Source organism: Python bivittatus, unplaced genomic scaffold (genome assembly GCF_059951505.1).
Source record: "Python bivittatus isolate LINGU-HERP-01145 unplaced genomic scaffold, Pbiv_v1 ctg000480_np1212, whole genome shotgun sequence".
Classification (NCBI taxonomy): domain Eukaryota; kingdom Metazoa; phylum Chordata; class Lepidosauria; order Squamata; family Pythonidae; genus Python; species Python bivittatus.
The window spans coordinates 50,499,599-50,517,945 of NW_028277075.1; the positions used below are offsets into that span (position 1 = coordinate 50,499,599).

The window sequence follows — 18,347 nt, forward strand, 5'->3', positions numbered from 1 at the left end:
TCTGATTCAGAAGGCTAAATTTCATTTGGAAAAAAAAAAGCAATCAAATATTTTTCCCAAATGGTGTTCAATTGTGGTTTTCTCTGAGATACTGTCTAGTGTGTTGATTTAAAATGCTGATGTTCAATGGAAAAGTACAGAAGGTAGCAATGGTTTAATACCTAGTTGCTTGGTTTTTCTTATTATTGTTTTCTTATTATTTAATTTTATGACTAATGTCTGAGTAGCATTTTCCAAAGCACTTATCAGGTCTTATGTGGGCTCCTTATATACTGTACATGGGTTTAGTATTTTTTTTGACAGAGTGCTAAATCTCTTTTTTAAACAATGAATGGAGGTCCTGTGTACCTAACAATGTTAGCCAATCAGTGCTCACTCTCCCTACCTCAAACATAACTTCATAACATGTATATTACGCCCCCCCCCTTTCCTGCTTCCAGAACTTTAATGAATTCAGAAACAATATAAATAGAAACAAACACATAGGCAAAAATGCTTCAAACACACACACACATGATGTCTATTTGTTTGGCAAGCGCTACCGGTAAATTGCTTTTGGAATCCATAACTTCTTCACTTAATGATGGCATATCATTATTGTGGAATTTTTGGTGCTCTCTGAGCTTGGTTGTTTGCTTGCAGACATTTCATTACCCAGCTAGGTAACATCATCAATGCAAGTGAGTGTGGGGTTTGCTGCCTGTATATCATTGTTTGTTGTTTAGTCGTTAAGTCGTGTCTGACTCTTCATGACCCCATGAACCATATTGCGCCAGGCCTTCCTGTCCTTCACTGCCTCCCTGAGTTTGCTCAGTTTCATGCTCATGTATATCATTACTGCTGGTCAAATACAATTTCCCTACCAAGCTTGCAAGTGTGCTATATTTGCTAGCTTGCATGTTAGCATTTCAGTGCTAATCTTCAGTTAGGTTGGAGGAAGCACAAACTACAAGATGAGGGATGTGGCAAGCAGTCTAATCAAAAAGAGTTTCAGACACTGGAAAAATGTGTATTCATCCATATTGAAAGCAAAAGGTAGATGATAAACCTTGGTTTCAAGAGGTGCTAAAGAACCTGAACAAGATAATTTGTGGTACGTTACAGCTTTTTTTGCAGCTGGAGAACAACAATCACCAGAAGGGTATCAAGTTCCAGGGATGGTATATTCCCCATGTGTGGTAGTCCTTCAAAAAAACACTAGAAGCCCTGCTGGGTCAGGCCAAAACCTTAGCTGATATAGCAGATAGTGTTTGAGCAGAAGCATCCAGAAAACTCACAGGAGGGCACTAGCCTTCTTTTTTACAGTTATGTATCAACAGGATGGAATGGTGGTAGGATTTAGGCAGTAGTATGGAGCCAAAACAGCATATATTGTTAGTTCCTGGTTTGAGCAGGCAGTAGTTTGAAGGCAATCCTTTGGTACTTCCACATGGCCTTTGTCAACTTATTTCCAGTTTAACTGCAGTACAACATAAACTATACAAATATCAGTTTCAGCTAGAAGCAGTTTCCAAAGGCCAGGAACTTCCAACTCACCCATTGTCCCAGGTATCTGACTTTTTCCTCCTCCCTGCACTTGGAAACAAGTTTCATGCTACTGTTGCCACAGGAGACTTAAGTTGAGCACAATAACTGTTGTTGTTGTTGCTTTAAAAAATGCTGTGAGATTGATGAACAGTTTTTGTACTCCCAGTTGTGAGGTGAAGAGAACACTGATTGGTTCATGGGACTCCTCAGACTTATATAAGGATAGCAACAATGGTGGTGCTTGCACAACAGTTCAAAACTGCTTGTGAAGATTTGGTGAAAACCAGTGGCTATGTGGAAATGCCTATCCCTCTTGCCAGTTTGAAATACTTAGAACAAGGAGCAACAATCACAAGCTCCTGCAGATCTTGCAGCAACAAAAGTCCCTTCATCCTCATTCCATATAAAAGGAAAAGAGAAGGAAAGAAAAGACCAAATAGCCCAGTGGTTCCCAAACTTTCTTGGTTCACAGTGCCATTAGTGTCTCAGTAATTTTGTCACAGTACCCAGCAGTCCTCAAACTGTGCACTGTGGCTACTAGTCTAGTAGTTCATGCAATGTCTGACAGACATCAAGCATTATTGTGTTTCCCTGAAATATTTAAAATGTCCCACAGCACCCCTGTGAGTTTTCTGTGGCACTCCAGGGCACTGTGGTACACAATTTGGGAACTGTAGGAATAGCCTGACATTTTGCAAATCTGCTGGTGTCTTGCTGAACAGAAGGTGGAAGGTATCAAAACTCTTGTCAATTTCTTCCACAATCCCTTTGAGGGAACTGATGAGCCATCAAGCCAACATTTCGCTTAAAGGACTTGAAACTCAAGCCAGGATGAGAGGTGGAAGGTAGCCAGACTGTCTAAAAAATGCCAAATAATGCAAAACAAAAAAGTTTCACAATGGTTTCAATCACACTGCATCTCAGCCAGTAATAAATAATCAGCATTCCAGCACTGCTGATGGCACAGAAATACAGATGTCCAAAACTCCTTCCAAGCTGGCCTATGGATTCCAGAAACTCCATAGAATTTCTTGCATGGAGTTGTCTTATTTACAGGTGTTTTGACCTTTCTCTATAGCTTAAATTAAAGATTTTTCCTGGAGTTTAAATATGCATCAGGCATAAGAAGCTACAAATTATTTCAAGTTGATTTGTTCCACAGTACCATAACTCGGTACAGTAGAATTACATTTCTATCATTAAACTGTTGTGAATAATCAAATATTTGAATAGGAATTATTGATGACAAGCATCCTTTTTCAAAAATTATGTGAATATTTTGATTAAGCTTGCTTCAGTAAAAGAAATGGAAATAGAGCTTTAAAATAGTGAATGAAAGGAAAATAGATATTGTCTTATTTGAGGGAAAAAATCAGCAGTTACATAAAAGATAAGTTAAAGTTTAAAAAACTAATCTTGAACTAAACGTTAAAGGCATCCTTAAAATCACCAGTGTTATTTGTTTGCCTGCTTGCTTGTTTTCATTGTAAATAGAACACTTTGATTTATTTATTTATTTATTTGCCTTGAAACAAACAGTCCTGTTGCTCTTTAAAAGGAAAACTTTCTTCTATTTAGGAGAAAAATGTATATCATTTTAAGAAGATAACAAGCAACATAAAACCTTTACAAGTGTTGCTATTTTATTAGCTGCCTTAGGACTACAAGGATTTAAGTGTTTTTTTACAAAAACACCACCATAACAATAAAAGAGGAGTCATTTGATGGTTTATTTACTCTCTATAACCTTTAGAAAGTGTCAAGCCTTTTGTAAAATGCTTGCTTCAGGCTGTAGTTTTACAAGAAAGGCAGTGTATTGTTCAACCCCCCCTGATTTTTGACCCTGAACAGATTTAGGAATACAGTACAGCTGGCTCACATCCAAGCAGCCCAAACTAGGTACTTTTACTATCTTTTTCAAAATCATAATCCACCTCCTACAAAATTGCCACATCTATTTTTTTATGCTACTCAGCCAAACAGTTCTCAGACTTATAGATTCATAGTCTGTTTAGGGTGCCCTACATAAACTAGCCCCTCAAGTAACACTTGTTCAAATTTAGTGAAAATTTCAAAGTTTAACACCCACTGTAGCATGTCTTAAGAGAAGAAAAGTAGGTTCCCTCTGTGGTCCATATATACCAGTACAGAAGAAAAAAGAAGCAAAACATTTAACAATTGATGTGGTCAGTGACTAACATTGTTAGTGAATCTGATTTTCTACATATGTTACTTATATTTGATATTTTTACTGGCATCATCCTGGCATATTATTTAATAAGTGCTTTTGCTCTGAGAAATGCTAAGTGGTAGCAGTGTCATTGCCACAACAAGAAACAGAATCTTCAGGTTAACACCTGACTTCTGTGTACTTTTGCAGTACCTTAGTCAGTGAATTCTCAAGTTCTAACATTCTGGGTAGTACTTTATTAGGGGGCCACCAGTCTTCCTGCCCTACCTGATTTTTTCTAAGATTCTTTTAATTAAAGCAAGAATGGCAAGACAACATGCTACAATGCAAAGCATGAACCCCAATCTGTATTTCCAACAATATCTCTGGGTCCCACATAGACATCAGAAGCTTAGAAAATGAAAGGATGGGCATCTGCAAATCAGTTATTTATTTAGGGGGCCCACCTACTCAGCCAGTTGCCATTGGGGTACATTTTCTCTTTCATGTTTTAAACTGGGCCTGCTAACTCTTTATTTCTGAGCATTGTCTTGGTGTCACTAACTTTGTAAGCATCTCAGAATTCCAGGAAATATGCCAAAAAGTGGCTTCTGTAGTAAACCACAATGATGCAAAATAATGACACACAAACAATAACATCAAGTATGCAAGTCATGGCATTTATGTGATTACGTCTTCACATACATGCCATCATTTGTACCCCTTGTGGATACACATGGTACCTAAAGGGATTGTATGTAAGTCATGGTCAAAATCTAAAAATGGATATTTTTAAAATGTCTATTCCACATTCTAGATCTGCAACCAAACTGTGTGCCGTTAAGGTCCTGATATGATTTGGTTTGGTAAAGTCCTGGTAACTTTATTATCTCGCTATTATTGTCTTGGCCTCAAGGATACACAAGGCTGTCTAAGTAGAGAAGAATGACTATTTCATTTTGAATATGAAATGGTGGTCTATAAACTGATTTCTGGCAGATTCCAAGCATCCATTACTAATAAACTGATAAGGTATTTTGTATTTTTCTTATTTTGAAATAAATGTTCCCTATGTCTTCCTTTTTTCCTGAAATTACTCTGAATTGAACCAACTAGTCCTTACAGTTGAACCAACTAGTCTATACACTACAATGCCTGCTTCGTGGCATTGTAGTGAGGTGCTTCTGGATTCACTCCTCAAAGCAGCCATATCAGCTCAAAGTTGGTTCAAAACCTTCTCCTGCTTAACTCTTGGGAAGGGACCCTGTGAAGTTTCTGAATGCTTTGGAGCATTGGAAGTTTCTCCCAATGCTTTGGAGCAATTCAGGTACTTGCTTGCCACGTGGCCTGCAGGTACAGCAATTAACAACGGATTCAAAAGTCTGTACTTTAGTGATGCAAGTCTTGGCTACGTGTCTGGGTGCGCCAAGTAGAAACACAACTAAGGTCTATCCTTTTCTGTTTTTTCTGCTGTGGACAGGAATCTCTTTACTGCCGCTATTTTCATGGGTTCTTCGGTGTTAGCATCCAAGGATGCCACAGGGAAGGAGGACAGGGGTGCAGAGAAGCTGTAAAAGTTTCTCCCCTTATTCTTTCCTCTGTGCCTCAACTCGTCCAATCACCTATCAGTTACCACACAATGTTGGAACAGTTCTTCCAAATTCTGCAGCATGTCTTATATCAGTTCATCAGCAAGTCCTTCCCAAAACTGGTTGATCACAGAAAAATCATTCCATCCCATATCTCTGGCATACAGTGGGAAATCCAATATGTACCCATGAACTCTGTGATTGCCTTGCTTTAGCTTGCAAATTTCCTGGTTTGCTATTGTTCTCCTTGCCAATCATCAAAAGCACCTCTAAATCTTTTCATGAAGTTCCGGTAATCATCCAGCAATGGATTATTGTCCTCAATGAGGGGCACAGACCATTTGGCTGCCCCTTCTTTCAGTAGATTCAGAACAAAAGCAACCCTAGAGTGATCTGTATGAAATTCCACTGCCTGACCTACCATAAACAACTCATATTGAGTCAAGGAAAACAGAAAATGATCCTGGGCTCTCAAACCTCTCCAGCAAATTTTCATGAGAGCAAAGTAACTTTGGTTGGGCTTCAGGCTGTTGAATCGCTCCCAGTTGAGGTAACCCTTGCCCCATTTTCTGTGTTAGTTGTACTATGGATTGTACAGCTTTTTTGTATATCTATTTGGTACTGATGTTGTAACAATGTTTCAGCAAGTTATTTTTGTGGACAACGGAGTGACCTGAGGATCTGATGCCATCTCCATGATTTAAAGCAAGGTTCAATGCTTCTCTGATTAAAGAGTAGTGAGGCTTTCAAGACTGATGTCAGCCCTTTGAGGTAGCCCAGGTCAGGGAACAGGCAAGGCAAAGATGATTAGAATTCTTCTTTTTTGTTATAAGCTATAATAATAAAAACTTGAAAGCCTGCAACTTCCAAAGAAGCAATGACAGACACAGAGTCAACGGCCGCAGTGGAAAGAGGATCAAGGAGAGGACTAGAATCACCCACAAGTTTGCTCCATACAGAGGTTCACCAGTGAAGAGATCACAAAATAGAAGGTTTGAGAGCTCTGGGAGCCAGGGGGAAATCATCCTGCCAAACAGGCACTGGATTCACCCACTTCTTCTCTTGACTACCTTAGGAAAGTAATTGCTTAATTAAATCAAAAGGTTTGATCTTTTGGATGTTAAGAACCTTCTGAAGGGCAAGTTTCATTATGCTGGGAGTGCTTCCTTCTATCCTGGATGAAAGAAGTTTCATGTAAGTTTAAGGATTAAAAAGAAAAAAAAATTTTTTTGGAAAACAGCAAAAGAGTGTCTGGAATGTTGATTTTAGAAAGTTAAAGGGCCACATGGACTTGAAAGAATATTTCCTGTGTGTTGTTTAAAATTTTATAAAAGTATATATGAAGATTTTGAAATCAGCTGTAAGAAATCCTCCTATGGGAAAGTTTTGCTGATTGGAAAAAAAATATAAGAGGGGACTTCAAAGGTTGACTGGAGGGAACCAGAGAAAACCAAGGATTACAATTAAAGGAGAAGAAACCTATTAATACAATGGAGCAATATTATCTCATTATAGAAAAAATTAAGGCTGTCTGGGAACAATGTACTTAGAAATTACTTTCAAGATTGTCTGCCACTATAAAAATGGATCTATCAGAGAATACAGAAGAGGAACTGAATTTACTGGACCAAATAGAGACTGAGGCTGATTTGAATGTGGATTTGAAAATGGATTTTTAAAAAATGCCAGAGTACAAGAGTGATATGGAAAAAGATGATGTGGATTTGAAAACAGATTTAAAAATGACAGATTATAAGAGTGATATGGAAAAAGATGCCACAATGGATTTACAAATGAAACTGGCTAATGTTTTAATAACTAAAACATTTTTTCCTTTTTCCTTTCCTTTTTTGTTTTCTTTCTTTGCACTTTTCTTTTTTACTTCACTTTTTATATTTCTCTTAGTTTGTATTACTCTTTTATCTTTGTATTTGTAAACTTTAATAACTTATTGCAAAAAAAAAAATCTTGAAAGCTTGTAAGAGTTTCCATCTGCCCCCGCTTATATCTAACAAAATTAAGACAGGGTTACCTTGAGTTTCTTGTCATCCCTCTTCCTTCCTAGGACTATTTTTACTTATTTTATTTCAGGATTTATATAGCCACTCAACTAAAAAAAATGTGGCAGATATCTACAACAACAAAACAACCAAAAATCAGTGAAGACAGCAAGCAAACAGTCAGAGCACACCAACATATAACCTACCTTCCAAGATGAACTCATCTTGTCCATCCTAGCAAGTTCTGAACTAATGGTGAAACTTCAGTCCATTTCTAAATAGATGGACCATAAATTTACAAGTTTGGAAACTGGCATATATGAGATTCATGGAGATCTAAAAATCATGAAAGCTTAAGCTCTTTAATTTTATTAATTTAATTTGATAATTTGGAGGTATTGAAGAGAATTATTATTTCTCATGAACCCATAAATAAGATTTTAGAAGAAATGGCTCAATCTCATAATAAACTCATTACAAATCTACAAACTGAACTACTTAAATAAAGTTCTAGTTCTACTCACTAGAAATAATTTAAAATAATTTAGCTACCTTTGGATGTTGACCAGCAGAAGACTTTATTAAATTATATGGAAGAATAGATCCAGGAAGTCTTCTCCTTGCTGGCTGATTTAAACTTGAGATAATGGACGCTTAAAAAGAGCAAGAGGCAATCCCTCACAGAGATCTACCCCTTTAATTGTTAAATTTCTGAAGTTTACTACTAGAGGTCACCTATAGACAAACTGTTGAATTGAACTAGATTTATCAAGATATTTCTTTACAGTACTTTATTTTGTATTCAGCAATTTTCTGTCTCTCTCTTGGAAATGAAATCAAAAAATTTACAAGCCCACCTGGCACTGTGGAATTTTTACAAGCTCTATGGTTATCTGATGAGTAACAGCTCCCCCTCGCTTTCATCTTTTTCTTTTTCTTTTCTATTTTGCTACTAAATAAGTTTATCAGCTACTTTCCTATATCTCTATTCCCAGGGTCAATGGGGGTAAGTGGGGCTTAGTAGTAACCTAAACAAAACTGGAGATTAAACATGGAAGGTTTTCTTTTTCCTTTCCTTTTTCGTTTTAGCATTAGCACAGTTGGGGTGGGTGCTTCCTTTTTTGTTCTTTTGTATTCAGTTTTATTTCTTTCAACTTAGATCCGTATTCACCATTTAAATATTTTCTTTTTATGGATTTGATGTTCCATAAGATTATTATAGTACACAATGATTCTATCACTGGGAAACTGACTTTGAAAAATATTTTGTCTACAAGGAGGCACGGTAATTAAAATAGTCAGTTGGAATGTAAATGGATTTCAATCAAAAAGAAAAAAAGGGACAAATTTGCAACAAGTTCAAAAAATTACAACCAGACATCTTTATTATGCAAGAAACATATATTCTGCCTAATGAACAGCTCTTTTTGAGACCTAGGAGTGGATTGGAGAAATCTACATTAGTGGGTACTAAACTAAAACATGTGTGGTAGCTATTATGTTTAATGGCAATTTAAAAACTGATGAATTATATGAACATTGTGATAGTGAAGGACACTTTTTTTGATAGTAAAGATACTGTAGTTACTGTCACTATTGCTCTGGTTAATATTTATAGCCCTATTAAGAACATTCCTGACGTATTTCATACCTGTTTCTCTAAATTATATTCTGTCAACTATCAATATATAATTTGTGCTGGAAATTTCATCATAATTCAAGATTATCAGTTACATAAAAGTGCTTTTTTAAAAAAACCTTATTTTTCTCAAAATTGGAAAGTATTACAAGCATATATTTTAGAATTTAAGTTAATAGATATCTGAAGTTTTTAAAACCAAAACATAGAGAATACAATTTTTTTTCTCACATGGGCATCAACATTGTTTTATATTATTCATTCATTCATTCATTCATTCATTCATTCATTCATTCATTTCACTTTGGTAGATCAACTTATGGATTCTTATAACCTGTAAAGGTTATAAATGTGAGGATTGGTTGTAAAGTTACTTTTTCATCACCATCGTAACTGTGAATGGTTGTTAAACAAGGCAGTCACTAAATGAGGACTACCTGTAATTCAGCCAATTTTAGATGGTATCCAAATATTTCTCTTATAAGGGTTACTCCTTTTATAGAATATATTAAGAAAGAAATGTGTTCTTTTTAAAAAAACTAACCAGGACTCTACTAATACATTAATCCTATGGTATGTCTTTAAGAACCCATCTAGGGATCCATTATCAGTTTTGTCCTAGCAAAAAAGAAATTCAGAGACTCTAATTTTATACAATTGAAAAAGATGGTTAAAGATGCACTGTTGTTATATGCAAGAAATCCTACAGATAAATCATATCAAGTATTTAAAGCAGCAAAGCTTAAATTGGTCTACTACATTCAGAACAAAATTAATACTCATGGAAAATCTGTCAGTCAGAAATACTGGGATCAGGAGAGAAAGCTGGAAAATTATTGATTTATTATTACTGAAACAACAAAAAAACCAAAATTTTATATTCAGAATTCAGGCCAATGGTGGACAGTTATTTACTAAGACAGAATCTATCAATTATCAGTTTTCTAACTTTTAGGTTGTAAGTTATCAGTTACATAAATTAGGGGCTCCTGTAGCTGAACATCAAATTATTAATTTCCTGGGAAATAATGAAATGGAAGTGATCTCTCAGAAAGATAAATTGGCACAACCATTGATAGTATAAAAACTAAAGAAATATTTCAATCTGTGAAACTGGAGAGAGCCCCCAGTGGACAATTGATGTGGACAATTTCTGTACACTGGATTTACAAAAGGAATTTGTTGATGCTGCCAAAGATTTTTTGAGAAGAGACAGTGAGAATATGAATAGTGACATGGATAACTTCTTTCTACTAGAACAAAAGGGACTTGATAAAGATGCCAAGGATCTTGAAAGAGGAGACAAAGAGAATAAGAGAAAGCAGATGTTAAAACTTTGTTTGAGGGATCCAAAGATCGTTGGGAGAAAGAAGAAACAATACAGAAGTAGTTTATTGATTAAAATAAATGGGTTAAAATAAATGGGTTCCTATTTCTGGTAATGTTTAATGGTTTCTGGATTGGGACTGGATGGCAATGTTTTAAAGATATGTTTAAATGGAAATGGAGATATAAGTATAAAAGGAAGGATTTAAATTAGGTTTAGTAGATATAATATGTAATAGTTATGTTGTTATTTCTGATAATGAATTTTTGATCATTAATATCGAGAAATGGGGTTTTAGAGATTGGTTTATAGATAATGGGGTGAGGTATGGGATAAAGAGTTGTTTGGTTTTATTTTAAGAGGTAGGGATAAATCGTTAATGCTGATCATACTTGCTGGGGATGAAGGAGGAGGTTTCTTCTTTTCCTTTTATTTATTTATTTTTATTTATTTATTTGTTGGATTTCATTTTTTATATGTGTGTGTGTGTATGTGTGTGTGTGTGTGTATTAGCCTGGCTAATGATCTAGTTCTTATGTGGCATTTGTAACAATTTAAGTTTGAAACCCCTGTTGTAGTAGCTATATACCATGTCTGAATATGAAGAACACAGAAAAGGCATTGAAATGCCTTTCTGCCAGTGATCACTCTGTTTAGTTTGGGTTTCCAATAGTTTGAGATGGTTAGGAATGGAGATATTTTAACTTGTTTTAAAAGATCTTATTAAATATTTCATCTTGCTGATTTTATTGCATTAACATTTGAAATTAATTCAAGACCAAAACATAAATAATAGATGCACCTACCCTTCTCATACGCAGTTCTTCTACTGCCTCCAGAAAAGTTGTTTTGAAATCTAGTAGCTGAATAGAAAGCAATGCTTCTGAGGAGTTTTGTAAGGAATATGCTGCTATTTCTTTATCTAAATCTTCATCCATTTAACCTATGGAATGTAAAAAAAAAGTTTTTTGTTAAAAAATTAATCCAGTATATTATTGTTTACTGTCTATAAGAATATTTTCAAACAAATAGCAAAATTACAAGCAATAATATTAGGGGCATTGTTTGACAAGTCCCCTGCTCTTGGATTAGTTGGAGGGTAACCTAATGATGCAGAAAGAATAAAGGCTGAAAAGAAGGAAGATCTTGCTGTCCCCTCAATTTCAAACTTAGAATGACATTCAGATCAAAGACTACATTTGTCTTTGATTGGCATGCTGGGGCTTCTCACATAAAAGTGGCCAGAGCCAGAACAAAACATACCTTTGAGTTAAATTTATTTAATTTTTATTACAATTAATTTAATACAATAAATATGATTACTTCCCATGTATTTAGCAATATTTTCTTTTAGTCTCAATAAAAATTACAATTTGATGAACATTTTTGGATGGGTTCTGATTGGACTACTCCCATGAATCTGTGGGAAGTAAAGGCCTGATGATGCAGAATACACATCCTGGTGGAAAGCATAACTTTATGGAAGCTTATTTTCAAAATACAGTGGTACCTCGGGTCATGAACTTAATTCGTTCCGCGACTCTGGTCCGCAAATCAAATTTTCCCATAAGTTTCAATGTCAATACGGTTAATCCATTCTGACCCCTACGAATTTGGTCGCCAACCGATTTTGGTCGTGACCCGAATCAAATTTTCCCATAAGGTTCAATGTAAATACGGTTAATCCGTTCTGAACCATATGTATTTTTTTTTAAACCACAAAAATATGACACAAAGTACAGTACAGTACAGTATGAAGAGAGAGAACACTAACCTTGCTTGAGGCATGGAGGACAGGAAGGCGGGTGGGGAGGCGGTTATTGTTTGGAGGGAGAGTCCCCCTCCCTACAGGAAGCCATGACCACATGTGTCAGGAGGGAAAATGGCCACAGATCCTGTTCGTCACCCAATGCGGAGTTCTTGAAAGGATGCAAAATTTTGTGAATGGTGCTGTTCGTGACCCGAATTGGCCGTGAACAGAAGCATTCATGACCCGAGTTACCACTGTATAGTCACTAAAATTCCACTGAAAAAATTACATGTTTGAACAAACTGGGAATATATGTGAAAGAAGAGAAGAAATGGAATGGAATGGAATGGAATAAGAAAGTAGTAGAATGGAAAGTTGGGTAAACAAATAAAGTGAAAGAGAATCAAAGATGATTAAAAATAAATTAGTTCTGTCTTCTTCATATAAGAGAAAACACTGCAACACACACAACTGAACAAAAACAGATCCTGGATGACAATGAAGTGTGTGTGTTGTGACAACAAATATACATCAACCCATCCTAAAGGCTAAGTTTGGGGCAAGTGTCCCTCTGATTTAAAGACAAACCTGCCAGTCTCTAAACCCAACACCATGACTATACCAAAGTGTTCCATCAACAAGTGCCAAATATTAAGATTTCCTTTCTTTTTTGGCAGGCAATACCTGAACTTTCCAGAGCACTGAGATCCTAAACTACATTCCCAAAGGAGAGTTCTGTGAAGGACATTGAACTGGAGAATGCAGCTATGTAAAAAATGACCAGAAATTGCCCAATTCTGCACTGGGTCCAAAATTCACACATAATCTTAGTAAGTGTACAAAAATTATTAAACTGACATGGAAATACAACACTGAAAATATTTTATTACAATTTTTTGCATATTTCTGGTTCTCATCAAAAAGCAAAATATTTCCATTCAAAACAGGATTGTAACATCTTTTTGGAATATGAAATTGGCAAGGTAATAAATATATTAGTGCTGAGCAGATGGCTATTTAAAAAAAAACCCGGACACCTTTAAGATAATTTCAGGTAGAAAATTCTCAATAAAATTTTAATTTGGTATTCATCACAGTTACTTATTGCAACCACAAGGCTTTATGTAATCCCCAGACCCTGCCATATTCTCTGAAATGACCATAGAAACAATGTTGTGTTGCACTTTCCTGGGAATTCTATGGAACAGGCTTGCTTTAGAGTTGGAAAAATTTTGTCCACCTTGTAAAGTTAACTAAGTTAATACTGCCTTAGTTAAAAATTTAAGGGATTTCCCTTAAATTTTTACATGGTTATCATTCACCTTCATAATGTTTGTCCTTTAATGTTAACAAGATATATCAGTTGTTTTTGTTTGTCTGCTGATAGAATGATGATCATGCAAAGGCTTCAGCAACTGAAGAGAAAAGGAGGTAATTGTCCATTTTCCTCCTGCACCACCTCCAGTGAAACATCCTCCAAATTTTTAGGATAGTTATGAAAGTGTTATGTTCTGTTTCTGTTTCTCCCAGTGATTCAGAGGACTCCAAGGCAAAGAGATCATCATTTATTTCTGTAAAGCATAATTCAGGTAACTTTTGTAATTCAAACAAGTAACTCATTCAGATAAAATCCTTTTGAAAACCATGATGAGACATTTTGACAGTTTCCATTTACTACTGATCTAAGGAATAAATACATCATATAATGAAACTATCTGTTATTAGTGGGTAAAATGGCTGAAACTGAATCTTGACTAGTAGGCTCCAATTCAAGGATGGTTTATCAACACAACTATTGTTCCATGATAGGAAAGCCATTACCATCGCTTTGTCATATAAAAAAGAGCTATGTTCAATCCTAGAGATTATTGGCTCATTGGTTTCTTGAACACTATCAGTAAGACTTATGCTAGACATCTTTGCTGGAAATGGTCAGATTGGTCAAAGCAGAAAAAACATACTAGCAGAAGACCAGGCCAATTTTTAAGGCAGTTTATCTATAATTGATCGGTGTTTAGAAGAGAAGTATAAATAGTACCTCAAGGAGCCATCCATGTTGCTTTTGTAGACTTTAACTTGGCTTTTGAGCTGATTTTGAGGAGCAGTTTATTGAAATAATTAAAAGTCTCAATCACAGATCAGCAGTTCCTGGCATTAATTAAAATGTTGCATAAAGATTCCTATCTGCATGTTAGCAATGTAGAAAGGGATGGGTGACTGCTCTTATTCTACCTTAAAGGGTAGAAAGCAAGGGCATATTCTACTTCCATTACTGTTCAGTAGTTACGCTAATATACTGGACTCATGATAAAGGAATACTTTCCACCATGTACGGTAGGCAGACGTATTGTGACAGGCCTGTATGCTGACAATAAAGCACTACATTGTGGGGAAAATAGAGGAAGGAGTATTAGGAATATGTGCTGCCTTGAGTTATATATAAAAAGGCAGGATGAAATCATCATCACCATCATCCCCTCCATAGATACCTCCTTATTGTGGGGGAGGGGGTTATGATGTTCTGTTGAGGTTGAGAGCTATGCTGGCAGTAGTATATTCTATCAGAAGGGTCACCCAAGCCAGACAGGTCTCAGCAGAAGAGCCAGACTAAGTGTATCCATCAACCCATTAACTATGGTGAGAAAACAGAAAATGAATCCTATACCAGATCGGTCATCACCCAGGTCAACAAGGACTGCCTTAGGTGTTAGAGTTCCTGGATATCTGTCAAAAAGTGGGCAACAGGACTCAGGAGCTATGGCTGGGCAACCAGGGCTTAGCCTTGTAGGATTACTAGAAGAAGAACAACCACAGAAAAGACAAAAGTATACTGTGTTTGAAAACCGTGCCATTATGGCCTGATATTATTAATTGGAATCAATAAAGTGGGGCTACTTAAAACGAATGTCTGAACTGTGGAAATGAATTTACCCAGATTCAAATATCATTGAACAATGATTAGCAGATCAAAGGAGATTCATTATCAGAAATGAAATATTCAAGGATGCAGAACTGGAAGAAATTCAGAAAAATTGTGAAAATGGAAGACCCAAAAACAATAGTAGAAGAAACTCAGATAACAACAATTGGAAATACAGTGGTACCTCGGGATACGAACGCCTCTACTAACGAACATTTCGGGTTACGACCAGCTTCGGCAGGAAAAATTTGCCTCAGTTTACGACCAACTTGGGATATGTCCAGAGTCACGGAACGGATTAAGTTCGTATCCCGAGGTACCACTGTATAGAGGAAACAGCTGATATGAACTACAGAAATGATAACTTAGAAAAAGTAATAACAACAGAACCAGTCAGCACTGAAACAACCTATGAACTGACTCTCTGACAAGAAGAATTAAAAGAGAAAATTATGGTATACAAGCAATTGCCAGTAGAAAGACAAAGACTACCAGCACTGAAAAGTGCCCAAAAAAGACCTGGCACCCATAATGAAGGATGTGAATAAGGCGCTTGCAATGATTAAAATAACATCTATCAAACAGACCAATCAGCTTGCCTATAGTACAGCAGTGGTGGTTACAGAAGAACTGGGTACCGAAATTAAAACACAAAAAACAAAATCATATTCAATCCCAAATTGGAAGATCAGACTGGAGGCCAAGATAAAGAAATTAAGAGCAGATGTGAGTAATTTAAAGAATATGAAAGAGCAAAAATTGAAGAATGTAAGGATCAAGACAAGCCTAATAAAAAAATATTGACTCAGCACCAGAAAAATTGAAGAAGCTTTGGAAATCATAAAGCAACAAATAACAGCAATAGCTGGGAAAATTGAATGCTATGAGGCACAAATCATCCAATTTAAGCAAAATCATCTATTTCAATCTGATCAAAGGTGATTCTACGAAAGTATAAATGGTAATAGAAATTCTAAAAATGAAAAAACAAACAAAAACGAAACAATCCAGTTTTGGAAAGATCTGTGGGAAACTCAGAAAGATTATAATAAAAATGCTGGATGAATAAGAGAATCTGAAGATGAATTTAGTAAAACTCAAATGGAAGAACTAATAATAACAGCTGAAACAGTTAAAAATCGAGTGAAAAGGATTAAAAACTAGACATCTCCTGAAAATTATCAATTGCATGGCTTTTGGCTCAAATATCTGCCTAGCTTACATCCAATTATAGCTAAACAACTTAATGAAGTATTGCATAAAGGAGATATCCGTGACTGGTTAATACCTGGCAAAACTTACCTGATTCAAAAAGACCCAGCAAAAGTGACAATACCAGGAAACTATGCTTGCCTATAATGTTTAAATTACTCACCGGCATAATAGCAGATAACATCCAAGATTATTTGGAAGAAAATAACATCCTTCCAGTAGAACAGAAAGGAAATGAAAAGCAGAGGTACAAAAGATCAACTTCTGATTGATAAAATGGTTTTGGAGAATTGAAAAAGCTGAAAAACCAATTTACACATGGTCTGGATTGATTATAAAAAGGTGCTTAATTCATTACCACCAGTTGGAAACAACTGGTGTCAGCAAAAACATTAGAATCTTTACTGAAAAAATAATGAAGCAGTGGAAGACAGAATTGATGGTTGGAAATGAAAAATACGGGCTTGTCAACATTGTTGTTGTTGTTGTTCAGTCATTAAGTCGTGTCCGACTCTTCGTGACCCCATGAACCATATCGCGCCAGGCCTTCCTGTCCTTCACTGCCTCCCTGAGTTTGCTCAGTTTCATGCTCATTGCTTCAGTGATGCTATCTAACCATCTCATCCTCTGCCGTCCTCTTCTCCTTTTGCCTTCAATCTTTCCCAGCATCAGGGTCTTTTCCAAAGACTCCTCTCTTCGCATTAGGTGACCAAAGTATCTGAGCTTGAGCTTCATTATCAGGCCTTCCAATGAGCAATCAGGGTTGATTTCCTTTAAGATTCACTGGTTTGACCTCCTAGCAGTCCAGGGGACTCTTAAGAGTCTTCTCCAGCACCACAGTTCAAAGGCATCAATTCTTCAGCGCTCAGCCTTCTTTATGGTCCAGCTCTCACAGCCATACATTACTACTGGAAAAACCATAGCTTTGACTATGCGGATCTTTGTCGGCAAGGTGACGTCTCTGCTTTTTAATATGCTATCTAGGTTTGCCATAGCTTTCCTCCCAAGGAGCAAGCGTCTTTTAATTTCATGGCTGCAGTCTCCGTCTGTGGTGATCTTGGAGCCCAAATAAATGAAGTCTGTTACTGCTTCCATTTCTACCCCTTCTATTTGCCAGGAATTGATGGGTCCAGATGCCATGATCTTAGGCTTGTCAACATTAGGAGAGGCATTTTCCAGGATGACTCATTATTACCCATATTATTTGTCATTGCTATGATCCCATTTTCAGTGATTTTGAAAAAAAACAAGTCTTGGCTACCAAAGAGCAAATAATGCTAATAAAGTCTTACATTTGCTTTATATGGTGATCTGAACCTTTATGCAAAATCAGAAATTGAAATCCAGTCATTGACAAATAGCACAGATATTCCAATGGAATTTGGCCTAGAGAAATGTGCTACAGTCACAATAAATTGGGGTAAAATAACGAACAGAAATGAAATTTAAATGCCGAATGGACAAGCCATCAGGAGTCATCAGGACGAAGTGTACAAGTATCTGGGCATTTTACAGTTGGATAGCATCAGGCATGGACAAGTTAAAAATATGATCAATAAAGAATACATCCAAAGACTGAGAATATTGTTAAAGACAGGCACATACCCAGTTATTAACTATTAAAAGACCAACATTATAGTTTTTGTGAAGACACCAGTTAGATATTGCACAAATGTGGGAATTTTTAATCCAGTGGCACTGAATTTTCAGCATGCCATGGTCTATTGACCATAACAGAGCAGTAGAGTGTAGATAGTTAAGGATTTACTCTGTATCCCTTCTTTGTCTATCACTCTGCTTGCACTTTGCTAATCTGAGGTCACTTTCTTTTCCCTTTTTTCTCAGGCACATTCCGAAACACACACACAGAATATGTACTCTTTTGAGGTACTAGGCTTTATGGAGGTCCTGTAAATAAATCTCTGTTATAGTTAGAAAACCTGCTTCACTAGTCATTGCTCAGATTAGATTCCCACTCTCAGGAACATTTATGCACACACAAAAAACAGTTCAACCTTCATCAGCAAATGCAGGTGTCAAATTAATGAGAACTCAAGCAACTTGTAATATTTAGAAGTTATTTTCATATCTCAGACTCCTCAAGGATTCATATACAAAAAACACTGAGCCAGTACTCCTTCCAGCTGACCAACTGGCAAACACTAAAACTGGGAGTTAATGCCCTCTGCTCCCTTCATTGTTTTTCATTTGTC

At 36.2% G+C, this 18,347-nt stretch overlaps 1 protein-coding gene across 1 annotated transcript in view; it reads right to left on the minus strand.

Annotated features, from left to right (window-relative positions):
* Positions 1-11,190, minus strand: part of CCDC73 (coiled-coil domain containing 73) — a 55,551-nt gene extending 44,361 nt beyond the window's left edge. The window contains exon 1 of the mRNA XM_088145091.1: positions 11,059-11,190. Coding sequence (XP_088001217.1) covers positions 11,059-11,190 — 132 coding nt within the window. The remainder of the gene's footprint in view (positions 1-11,058) is intronic.
* Positions 11,191-18,347: the final 7,157 nt, after the last annotated feature.